The sequence below is a fragment of the Dermacentor albipictus genome, chromosome 7, assembly GCF_038994185.2.
Source record: "Dermacentor albipictus isolate Rhodes 1998 colony chromosome 7, USDA_Dalb.pri_finalv2, whole genome shotgun sequence".
Classification (NCBI taxonomy): domain Eukaryota; kingdom Metazoa; phylum Arthropoda; class Arachnida; order Ixodida; family Ixodidae; genus Dermacentor; species Dermacentor albipictus.
In genome coordinates, this window is record NC_091827.1 from 35,767,467 (window position 1) to 35,780,139 (window position 12,673).

General features: G+C 48.7%; 1 protein-coding gene across 2 annotated transcripts in view; it reads right to left on the reverse strand.

The window, feature by feature from the left end:
- Window positions 1-12,673, reverse strand: part of LOC135905701 (uncharacterized) — a 42,246-nt gene that overhangs the window by 21,517 nt on the left and 8,056 nt on the right. For both annotated transcript variants that reach the window (XM_065436681.2, XM_065436682.2), the window contains 2 exons: window positions 9,719-9,822; window positions 2,829-3,167 (listed from right to left, as the gene is read on the reverse strand). In XM_065436681.2, coding sequence (XP_065292753.1) covers window positions 2,829-3,167; window positions 9,719-9,822 — 443 coding nt within the window. The remainder of the gene's footprint in view (window positions 1-2,828; window positions 3,168-9,718; window positions 9,823-12,673) is intronic.

Genomic DNA, 12,673 nt, shown 5'->3' on the forward strand with positions numbered 1-12,673 from the left:
AGACTACACGCAATACACCCTGCACTATATTCATACAAATGTCCCCTTTGTAATGAATACGCCTCCCTATATCACACCACATGGGCGTGCCCCAACGTGAAGGCGGCCCCGCAAATACCCAACCCCACACCCGAGCAGTGGGAGGCCGTGCTGACTACTTCGGACCCTCGTAACCAGCAGCAACTGGTGCGGCGGGCCCGGGAGACAGCAAGAGCCGCAGGTGCCCTGGACTAAGCGCGCCTCCCGCACAAGCAGAAAAACACCTCCTTGTCCTTTCTTTTTAATAAATGTTGCACCTCCTCCTCCTCCTCCTCGTTAGAACGAAGGCGAGAGATTGCGCCTATAAGGAACGCGCGAAGAAAAGATTTCACCAGAGGGACTGTATAATGCTTTCGCATTCCCTCACGTAGGCAGTCTTTAGTGCAGCTGCCGAATTTATTTTATCGAATGTTCCAGTATTAGCGAAGCAGACATCGTTTCCAACTCATCGTACCCTGCGGATCGGACGGTTTTCTGGCTCGCTTGCCAAGTAGGAAGCGCATAAGCACGACAGCGGAGTGGGACCCGCGGGCGTACGAAATGTCGTACCGACAACAGCTAATCAAAAGAATTTTTTTCCCTGCAAGTTCCGACTGAGCATCGAGTCGGATCCGACGCGCGAATCATTTGAAATATGCTCACACTGGAACCTTGTTCTTGGCCGTTGGAATCTGTCGAAAACATGTTAGAGGCGGCTGTCAGTATACGTGCGACAGGTCGTCCGTACGATCGCGCGCTGAGTCGTAAAAACACCTCCGCAGACGCTCTTACCCACGTTCTGCGCAGGTTCGGCTGAATAAGTAAAACATTTTCTTTTTTTTTTTCGGAGGCACGTTAAACGTGCAGCGATAAAAAGCATGCCTCCGGGATCCGAGGCAACCATCGTGGGAGCGAGGATTTGGACACAGCGCCTATTCGTTTGGTATGCTTGACTCTTCGAACGCTTCATCACATCCTCGTGAAACCGGAAGGCAACGTTCACACTTGGGAAGTGGCGAGGGGGCGGAAAGGCCAAAGCGGGCGGAAAATCTTTTCCGCGCGTGTCCAAGATGTTCACATTCGTTTCGCCACTGCAGCGCAAACCACGGCCGCTTTCGTCCACGTCCATCGAGGCTGCGTAAGTTTGTCCGCGTGGTGGCGCTGTTCATCACACCACTTCAAGCAGTTTGTTAATTCATTGACTTATCAGTTACTGAAAGCTACCATTTCACACAACTGCCCGTGTCGTCATCAACTTTCGTCTACCGTAGAAGAGGAAGAAGACATAGTTCTGATAGTTTTGTTTAGTTCCTGGAAGAGTGAACAATGAACAACGCAAGATGTTAAATTTTACGACCGGATGTTTAGATGCTAGTGCAGCACCCGGTGAAGAGGAACGGCTTTCCGCTTCGCCATGGCGAAAATATCGGTCTGAGACCGATCTGACTCAACGTCTGGTTTTCCGGTCGTTGTGCCGCCTCGGCGGCCGGATTTTCTGAAATTTTTGCTGCTTCCGCCTTCTCCGATACCATGTGTGAACGTAGCCGAAGGCACCGCCAGAATATAATTGCTTATCAAGTCAGTTTGTTGTTACCAACTAATACGTTACGAACGTGAAACAAGAAGGGTTTTTTGTTTTGCTTGAGGACCAGGTTTATATGAAAATACCAGTATCTCATCGTGCATAAACAAACGGTCTTCTTATCTATGTTGCCGCAGAAAAAGATTTTCTTTGCCAAACAAAAAAAAAAATGAGAGTGTTAGATTGTGCTGTGGATTGGAAAAGTGACATTGCATCCTGGATTTTCAGCTCCTCTCAGAGTGTTGGAAACGCATTTCGCGAGCCTACCGATTTTGACGTTGTTCGTGATGACTCAGCGGTCTCAATCGAAACAGTGCCCATTACTTCAGAAGCTGTTGGCAGTGATATCTATAAACCACTTGCACACAGCTTTGCATCCGTTTGACTTCCTATATGTGGTGACGTGAGTTTCGGTTTTCCGCGGGCTGTGTCTTCGGATACTTCATAGAGGGCTCGTCTATTTGGCGATGTTAGGAAGTGTACGTGACGTCACCAGTGCTTTCACCCACGAATGTCAGCAATGCTTTTGACATCACCAATATACTCTCCTTGCAGTTCTTTCCGAATCAGTTCTTGTCGTCGGCGATACGACTACGAAATTAGTTCAGAGTTAATTTTATAAAGGACTGACGTCAATGTACAATTATTGTACAAGGGGTCTCAGGAGGATAGCCAAGCTTAGTATATTTGCAGCGCTATATCAGACTCATAATTCTGTTTGGTTCGCCGCCTCTAAAAGAAGTTTGTAAGACGAGTTTCACATGACGAGCTGCGGCAAGGCGCGTAGCGACGTCTACTGCGGGTCCGACGGCCATCGTGCTAGCCTTATTAACTACAGTGTTACAATCAGTGGCTGTCAACGACGCCCACAAAACGCGGCCCGCTCGTCGTTGTGGGGTACCCGTGTGTCTGCCAATGGCAAGCATGCACGCGCTTCAGTGATGCGGTTTGTAACGCAGCGAATGAGCGTTGCGCGCAGTTCATTGGTTTGTTGTTTTCGGCGGAAGAAAATTAAATGCGCAGGCATAGTGCGGCGCGAAATGTGCCTTGCGGGGATATTGGACAAGAGTGGTCGTATGCCTGTACGAGTGCTCCGCATCTTCGTACACCGGGTGAATCCCTTCGTCCGATGACGTGTGCAGTCGACGAATCGTACCGTTAATTGCACCACGTGTCTGTCGTTATGAAAAACTTATGAACGCAGAAAAAAAAAGAAACAGGTGCTCACCTGGTGGCGCCGGTCCCGTTGGTGAGGGAGCTCGTCTTACCGGTGGAGGTACTGGTCCCCCAGGTGGAGATGGAGGTCCCCCAGATTGCGGAACAGGGCCACCAGATGGAAGTACCGGTTGTCTCGGTCCACTTGCTGGTACTACTGATGGAGGCGTGGTTGTCGAGGCTGGCGTTCCAACTATTATAACGATTGGTACCGGAGGAGGGAGGCTGCTACCGCCACCACCGCCACCTCCGCCACCGCCGCCATTTCCGCCACCTCCGCCACCACCGCCATTTCCGCCACCTCCGCCAACGCCGCCACCATCGCTGTTGCCGAAGTCATCTTGTCCGTCGTCTACGGGTCACAAGGGCAAGAATGCGTCGTCATACAAATGCTTCTCTGACAGAGTATAAGAATGACGCAGAAGCTGCGCCTCTATTGCGTTACAATTTTTTCAGCTTTACAGACACCTTAAAAATCGGCTGATGCTCTTGACGCAATTCTAGACCTTCAACAAGGTTATTGAGAAAAGTGGGCATTACTAGCACGAGAAATCGAAACACACATTCAACTAAGTAACAGGCAGTCGCGAATTAACTTCTTAAGTACTTTATGGCACATATGGCACTTTACAAGTTGTAGCGGTTGCGTGTTAGTGGCCTAATTCGATTTGATTTGCACAATGACAGCAGTTTGGAGGTATCAGCCAATAATGTCACCACGTAAACGTATGGTTGGTCCTCTCACTTTTTAACAAAACGATCTTTTATGCGTTGAAGCACAACGGTAAGTGGAATGTACGGTTGTGACAGCGACAGCGCTTTTGTGTGTGACGGGATAAATTAGCGAGCAGGTAGGTCAGACTTGTACGTAACTGAAATACTCTGCTCAAGTTACGCTATCTTAAATAACTTTTATAATATTTTGGTATCTTGGAAATACATTGAGAGAGAAGTATTTCTGCGGTAACCTAAATGCGCTTCAAGGTATCCTGCACAGAAGAAGGGCACAACACTGCCTTCCACAGAAACTTGTTCCACGAAGAACCCACGTACATGTCGCCCGTTCCTCTTAAGTTCGTCTTTGGCTCATGAAAAAACGTAACGACCCCACACGTGGGGAGTGATCACACAACCTTATGCAAAAGTTGTGGGATCGTTACCCACCAGCGACAAGTTGTTTCTTTATCCAGTTTCATTTCCAGTAATTTATCGTTTATTTCATTTATTAAGCACACGTAATTTTCCCTATGTTGTCCTTGGTGCAAGTGTTTGTTGGCTTCTCATGATATGACTGATGGAAATGGGGCCCCTCAGTAACCCCCTTTCTTCTCGTTTATATATATATACCAAAAAAGAAAGAAAATACATGCGCGCCAAAAAGATTCTGGAACCACGGAAGGTCTTCCGGTTCTTCAAGTTAAAGTTTGCTAATTGCTATAAGGGATCGAAACTTTAACGTCTGCGATGGAGACGATGAGCTGCCGTACATCAGAGATGTCATTAGGGATAACTTGGACAAGAGAGAAAGCGTAGTACAGCCACAAACAGATGTAGGAACAAGGAAGCCTTAGAGATCAAAATGTATCGTAGAAAGCTTTTACTAAGAAAAAAAGGGGGAGAAAATGAACCTAATAACACGGCCACAGGATCCGATGAAACCACAATACAGCTAAGCAAACATTAGGGTCCGACAAGCAAGGCACTGCTGACTAATGTCATGCAGCAAAGTGATTAGAAAGAAGCGAAATCCATTTGGGTGGCAGGAAAGCAGGATGAACCTTATGTATAAGGGAAAACGGGATACGGGTCAGAGGAGCTCGTACAGGATAGTTACAGTAACCTGGGTGATATACAGAATGAAAATGAAAGCCATAACATCATAGCTGTCCAAATGGATGTAGAAACTATAAACAACTACTTGAACTACACAGTGGTAGTTCTGGTCAGTAGTTCTGGAAATACACAATGGGTTCTGGTCAGATCGATACTTAGCAGGGAATATTTTTGTGCTAAGGTGGGCCTACATATTTCAGTAGCTCAGATTAGAACTTTATGGATAGCATTTCAACATACTGAAGGAGCTTACGACAACGTAGACAAATAATTGTAATGGAATATTCTCAAGCAAGAGGACATGGATGAAGATTTCGTGGAGCTGTTGAGGTACATACCTAGACACAAAGGAGTACAAATTGTAAAGGAAGGCCGGAGATACAATCACGTTGCGGAAACTCACTAAGCACTGATGCAAGGGTGCCATCTGTCTCCAATATTGTTCCCGGTTCATGTCAAGGGCGTAGGAAGACGACCGGAAATTAGTAAATTAGATTTTGATCTCTCACATCCATGTTGGGCAAAAGGTGCGACAGGATGTGGCTGGGCTGATGTATTCGGACGACATAGTGCTACTAGCGAACAATCCAAATGAAGCAATAACAAAACATAGAGGGCTTTGAGGCTACAATAAACGCGAGGTGATCTGTGGAATTCGGAAAAAAGTAACGGTGCCAAAGCTGACGTTCGCAAAAGAATTCTGTACTATAAACAGAAATCTTGTCGGGGTTGCAGATGAAGCAGACGGTGGTGCGTCGACTGAATTTGGGGGGCTACGGTAAACCCCCCCCCCCCTCCCAATAAAAAGGCAGTGCTGCAAGGTGACTCGGGTTCTGGTTCTTTTGTACTTAGGTAATCGCAGAGCACGATTCCTTTTGAAGAAAGACGACGGAACATGGATGAAAAGAAATGGTCGGCTGCAAACACAGGTGCAAACACAGGTGCATCAAACCGCGGACACGGAATGACGAAAAACGTCAAGGAAGTCAGTAATCAAGTGCACTGTAACTGAAAGCATAAATATACCACAGGAAACAGAAACAGTAAATTCGATGCGAAGTATGGAAACATAAACGAACATGGAGATTTACGGAAACGGCGTGAATTAAGACTGGAGAGACAAATCTGTATAATATCGCGCAGAGACATGCCTTGCTATTTAAGGCCCGAGCTGGCTGCCTGAACAAAAAATGTACCGGAGCAAATAGGCGCCATAGGATTAGGCATGGGTGGTCAGCGAAAACGACTCCGGCCATCGTAATAGAATGCGAGGATATCCAATCAACGAGACCCGTAAAGAGTGTCCAGCTTCGAGAAGCGTTGGTGTTCAAAGAATATGCAAGAATTAAGTGGTCAGCAGGCGAGATAAGTAAAGGACTATTAGACTACTGATGTAAAAATAAATCAGGAAGGGGACTGATAGAACCGGAGTCAGGTCAAACGCTGGTAAGTTAAGACAGAGATCAGATATAGAGAAAAATTACATAGCGAGATATGCAGTAAAATCTGTTTAAATCAAGCAAGCCACGGGACCATTTGTCCCCGCCCCGTTTCAAAAGGGATATCGATAAATGTCATCATCATCATCATCATCATCATCATCATCAATGGACACATTTATCCCATGTGATGTTCTAGGTTACTCCATGTTCTCAGCACCTCTGTTGTCACGCCCGACACACTCTCTTCGAGTCTTTGCGTTGCGGGCCGTGCAGCTACCGGAGTATTGGGCGGAAGTAGCGCTCCCGACGGCAGATCATGTGACCCGGCAACATCGATGGCCCTCGGCTACTATCAGTAGTGAGTGATATTGCTGATTCATTTGTGCGCGGCGCCACAGCCAGAACAGTAGTATGACATTTTAGGTACGGTATTGCTGGTATTGTTGCAGGAGAGCCAGTCATCTCTCTCAAGACCCATTGTGGTGCAGCAGGTATTTGTTCACGCCGGAAGTCAAGCGAGCGAATGCCGTTGGGATCACACGCATCCTCTTATTTCTCATCTGGTGACGTAAATGAGCTGCCCCTTTCCACTCCCGACAAATGCACACTGGCCATTGCAGCGAATAGAATTCGGCTAAAAAGAAATTCGGCATAAGTTACTTCCGCTTAAGCAAGCTTTGGCGGGTGTTTATTGATGCCGAATTGAGATGGCTGTCCACTAGGGTCGGCCTTGTCGAAGCACATGTCATTGCCATGAAGCCTCATGCGGCACTCATACAGACCAGGATTATACGGTGCAGGAAAGCTGTAACCACCGACATTCGCCGTTTTGTTTGCCTGACAACGCGAGTGGCAGCTTTTGATGGACACCTTCACTTTAACCTGGCTTGCGAAAGGTGGGGACTCATTCTTTCTTGTCTGCGACTGAACCGGCCTGTACCTTCCAAGTTTGGCCTGAGCATCGTCGCAAAGGCAGAGAGGCTGTTGCTGCAAGCAAGGAGACTGGACTGCCGGAACACAGTTCAGAAACTTGAAAACGAGACGTTCTTTGCCCGATGTCGCCTTGAGTTCAGCTGTGCGGACCACTTTGCTGGCATCCAGCTACACGCAAATCATGAGGCCAATATACGGATACGCCATGCCGAGTTTACGCACGAAGTCAAACTTCACAGACTCTCGGACACAGTCAAACCCCATCGTCCACACTGCGCGACTGCGGCGTTACATAATCTGTCTTCGCACAGACTTGATCTTTCTGATGGCTACGTTCTTGAGCTAGGCCGGAACTTCAATGTTGGTCCTGCCCTGGACGTGAGAAAGGTTGTTTGCACTGTGGAGCTCACCGTCATCCAAGTTCATCAGTCTAGAGGCTTTATGACAACTCTGAGATCGCCATTCTCTCTGCTGAAAAGGGGAATGGCACAGTTCTCCTGGATTCTGGTTCTTGAGCTAAGCCTGAACTTCAATGTTGGTCTTGCCCTGGACGTGAGAAATTTGGCTTGTGCTGTGGAGCACGCCGTCATCCGAGTTCATCAGTCCCACCGGGATGAGGCCCGCACCCGCGTTATCGGCGTCCTCTCTCGGTTGCAGCAGCGGAAATTTGCTTCGCCACTTCGTGCTGAGGAACGCGGTGCTTTCGAGTGGCTTCGTGACAACTCTGAGAACGCCATTCTCCCTGATGAAAAGGGGAATGCCACAGTTCTGCTGGATACGGCCATGTACAGAAGAAAAAATGCTGGACCTGCTTGACGATCAGAACACTTATGTCCGGCTTACCCGGGACCCTACCTTGAAGGTACAGAGAGAACTACTAAAACTCCTAGCTGAGGTGTTCCACTTTGTTTCTCCCGAGCACAAGTCCATCTGCTACTCGCTTCTCCACCGTAATGATGCGCCCCCCTGCGGTTTATGGCTTACCAAAGATTCACAAACCTGATGTCCCTTTGCGACCCATACTGTACTTTACCCATTCCCCCCTGTACAAGCTGTCCGGCTTTCAGCACAAAATTTTGTCTGCTCCAGTCGGAAAAGGCACAACGCATGTGCGCAACTCCACAGATTTTGTTGAAAAAGTTCGGGATCTTGTCCTCGATGACGACGACGAGGTGATGGTTTCGTTTGACGTTGTGTGTCTGTTTACTTCCATCCACACTGACATGGCCGAGGAAGGGTGTTCTGCTGATCTCGATGCCGACCCAGCTCCACCATAACGGTCGCCATTTGATGTCCCCGACTTGAAGAGTCTCCTCAGTTTTTGCCTGGGCAAGACCTACTGCTGTTTCGATAAGACCGTCTAATAGCAAATCCACAGCGCACCAATGGTTGCCTCAGTCTCGGTGAGCGCTGCGAACCTGATGACGGCATGGCTGGAAAGTCGTGCGCTCGCTTCTTTCAGCGCAACGACAAGAATTTTTCTACGCTACGTTGACGATCGTTTTTGCCTAATCAAGTGCTGCGCTTTGGAAGCTTTCAGCAGGCATCTACACAATCAAACAGATTCCATTCAGTTCACGGATAAGATGGAGACGGACTAGAAACTGCCTGTTTTTGGACGTATCGGTGAAAAGAAGCAATGGTGCGCTTTCTTTCAACGTTTTCAGAAAGAGTACACACACTGGCCGGTACCTGTACCTCTTGTCTGCGCACCCTGAATCTCACGAGAGGTCAGTAGTTGCCTCCCTGTTGGGCCGTGCGAGCCGCATTTGCACGAAACCTGAAGACTTAAATTCTGACCTGCAGATAATCCGGAAAGATCTTTCGTCGAGGGGTTACCCCTCCGCGTTCATGAATGCCGTGGAGCACCGTTTGTTTGGAGCAACGTTGGGCACTGCCGGCTTGAACCCTTTCCAAGGGTTTCCAAGCCAGCAGTGGCCGTTCGAAGAAACGCGCTTCCATTCTTGACGTGCCCGGAATAAGCGAGACCTTATCACGCATGCTGCGTAAATATGACGTCGAGGTGGCTAACTTGCCTGTGCGCAAACTCAGGCACGTACTCGTTAGTGGAAAGGACAAGGTGCCGAAGGACGCCTTTGCTGGCGTTGCTTACAAGATCCCCTGTGCGGATTGCGATTGCGTCTACATATAGAGGAGGCGGGCGACATTAAACAGCGGCTACGCCAACACCAAAACGATGTGGATAAAAGAAGACTGACTTCAAATGCTTTGGCAGAGCACGCAGCAACGACTACGCGCTATATTGAGGGAATGAAATCTAGTCTAATGGGCCAGGAAAGAGACTAGAAGTCACGTCTGTACCTGGGGTCTCTCGAGGTACAATCTACAGAACACATGTCCAATCAAAACGAAGGAACCCTCTCCCCATCTTTCGCGGGGTTTTTGCGCCACATGCTAAAGCCTATCTAAACAGGCACTTTAACATTTTTCGCCCCATTGTGAACAAGGCATCCGTATGGAAGCCGAAACGTCTTGTCTTTCAGGTAGGTTTTGCTTGGTCGGTGTACGTCTTCCTTTGTCACGTCTCATCCCGACCACACGGGCTTCCGTCTAACTCTCCATTACAGTTTCTTAGAAGCCTTCGATACGCTTGCTTTAGAAAAAGTTAGTAAATTTGAATTTATTTGCTTTTGTGAAATGAAAGAGTCGACTCATTCATAATGTCTGTCCTTACCGGAATTGATCGATCCAACGAGGAGGAAGATCACCAGGGCGACTATCCCCAGGAACATCAGGCAGAGTACAACAGCCCCAAATATGCTCCGGTTCTCGGGCTCCCTGGAAGGTATTTCGCACGTCTTCAATAATAGCGAGACATTTTTACGCTTCGGCAGGAGATCATTGTGATAAGTTAAGAAAGAATCTCCCTTTCAATAAATAAATAAATAATAGATAAATCGATTAATCAAATTTATTCGTGTATCAACGAACATACAGGGGTAAAAAAAGTCGCAGTTTCTCGCCCGAAAGGCAAAGAACCGATTGCGATGGCAAATTAGTCAATAGCTGCGCGAAGTAAGGATGGTAGTTTTATCAGGCGTATAAACTTGTAGACATTCGCTCACTAACTAAATTGACAATGATATCATGCGTAAGCGTGAATGGAAGAGGACGCAGAAAGGAACGGACGCACAGAGAATGTCTGTTTTTTACGTCCTCGTTCAGTCGCGCTTACACATTCTATCATGTATTCAAACCAGCTAGCTCACCAACGTGTCTTAACTAAATTACCAAGCATGGTGTCATGCGCGCACAGGTAAAGTGATGAAACCATATAGCTCTATGAGTGGGGGAATGAGGAATCGTGGCAGCAGCAGCGGATGAATCGACCGTGATGCATCTCTCGCTTCAACGCGAACGAAACGTCGAAAGCACAACGCATACAAAGCTACCGGCACTGCACTCTGCAAACCTTGCAGGCCGCTTTGAAGATAGGCCCGCGTGGGAGCGCACTTCGACCACTTCGCAGCTCGCTTTCAAAATACGGTGCCCGCACAGCTGCGCCGTGAGCAGCATCCGCCGAAAAAGAAACTCCCTCCCCCACCCTCCCTCGCCTCACCCTCATGACTCGCCTGCTACTGGAGACGCGCGCTTCCGGTCCTAAAACCCGTTAAACTTCGTAAAGTAGTGCCACGCTTTGAAGAAAGCCGCCTCCTCCTCGCGCGCTCTGGCAGAGGCCGACGCCGCGTGGCTATTGGCCTAATAGCATCACGTGGGCCCTGGCGCCGTGCATCAGCGCCATGTTTGCTCGAGAAGCGTCTACGGAGTGGCAAGGAGCGCATGTCGGCGCCGATGCTACGCTCGAGCAATGTGGGCGGCGCCACGGTCGCGAGGAGTGAGTGTGAAAGAGAGGAGAAACGAGGACGAGGGAAGGCGGAGGAGGAGAGTGTCGCTACTTTACGAAGTTTAAGGGTCTTTATCCGGTTCGCGATTGGGTGAGGGAACAAACGCGAGTTAATGACATCTTTGTTGAAATCAAGAAAAAGAAATGGGCATGGGCAGGACATGTAATGAGGAGGGAAGATAACAGATGGTCATTGAGGGTTGCGGACTGGATTCCAAGGGAAGGGAAGCGTAGCAGGGGACGGCAGAAAGTTAGGTGTGCGGATGAGATTAAGAAATTTGCAGGGACGGCATGGCCACAATTAGTACATGACCGGGGTTGTTGGAGAAATATGAGAGAGGCCTTTGCCCTGCAGTGGGCGTAACCAGGCTGATGATGATGATGATCCGGTTCGCCCTTCCTCGCTTGCACACGCAAGACTGAGCCGCGTTTGCCAACTCACCCTCGCGCGCTTTCACTCGCACACAGAGAATGCGGCGCGCGGCGACGATGTTGTCGCCCTTCGACCTTATACAGAACTTCACGGCGACGGCGACGGCAGAAACGCGCCTGGAGTGTCCATACAATTGCTATGGCAGCAAAGAAAATTACCTGCCGATCAGGCACCTCGAGTGGTTCTCAACTCCGTGCGTTTGAGTAGCGACATTTCAGAGCCCACGAATTAGTAGGTATATAACAAATAACGAACGCCGTCGACAGAAACTACAAGTGTCACTCTTACCTTTTGGCCCTTTGACCCAACCATTTGACACGTTAGGGGAGCTTATTGACGGTCACTTATTGAGGAGCGAGAACCTACTAGTCCTTTAGGCGGCTACGACCTTAGCCAGTCGTTCCATAGCTCACGCTCCGCTCGCGCCTAGCTGTCGTTGAGGATAATGGTTTCCATGAGCTTTTAGTTGATATATCTTATGACTATAGGCTTTATTATCGGGAGATGAAGCGCCCTAGTATTCTTTGTTTGTTGTCCATGGACTGGAACAATGCATCCAGCCGAACGAGGTCAATGTGAAAGGAGAAATAGTTTGTTTTCCTCGCCCCGACCACGCAGATGATGTTTATTTGAAAGCAGTCAAATGGATTGCCCTGGAACACGTACAAAATTGTATTATGGTGTTTCACGTGCCGAAATCGCGACATGATTATGAGGCACGTCGTAGTGGGGAACTGGGGAATAATTTTGACAACGTGGAGTTCTTTAACGTGCCGGCACACACACACACACACACACACACACACACACACACACACACACGCGCACACACACACACACACACACACGCACGCACACACACACACACACACACACACACACACGCACACGCACACGCACACGCACACACACACACACACATGGCGAATTAGGAAGTCACGCTTCATTTCGATGAGGACTGGTGAAAGTAGGTCGGGTGAGAGAAAGTTCTTTCTGTACGTGGTGCGGGACGCCAACCAACGCAGGAGAAGTCACGCCTCATTTCGACGAAGATGGTCGGATGAAATTTCTTTCTGCACATGGTGCCAGACGCCAACCCTAACAGCAGTAATGAGTCCGCTTTATCACATCTTCGGTCGCTTTCTTGATGACCGACGTGGTAATTCTATACGTCATACGTCCGTTATCGTCGCCTTGAGCTCATTTGACGTCCGTCTCTATCATATAAGCACGATCTTGCACATAACCCCAATGAAAGAAATGGAGAGCAGACATGTCAGGTGACCCCGACGGCCAATTTACAGGCCCGTGCCTTCCAATACATTGCGCATGAAAATTCGCTTGCAGCCAGT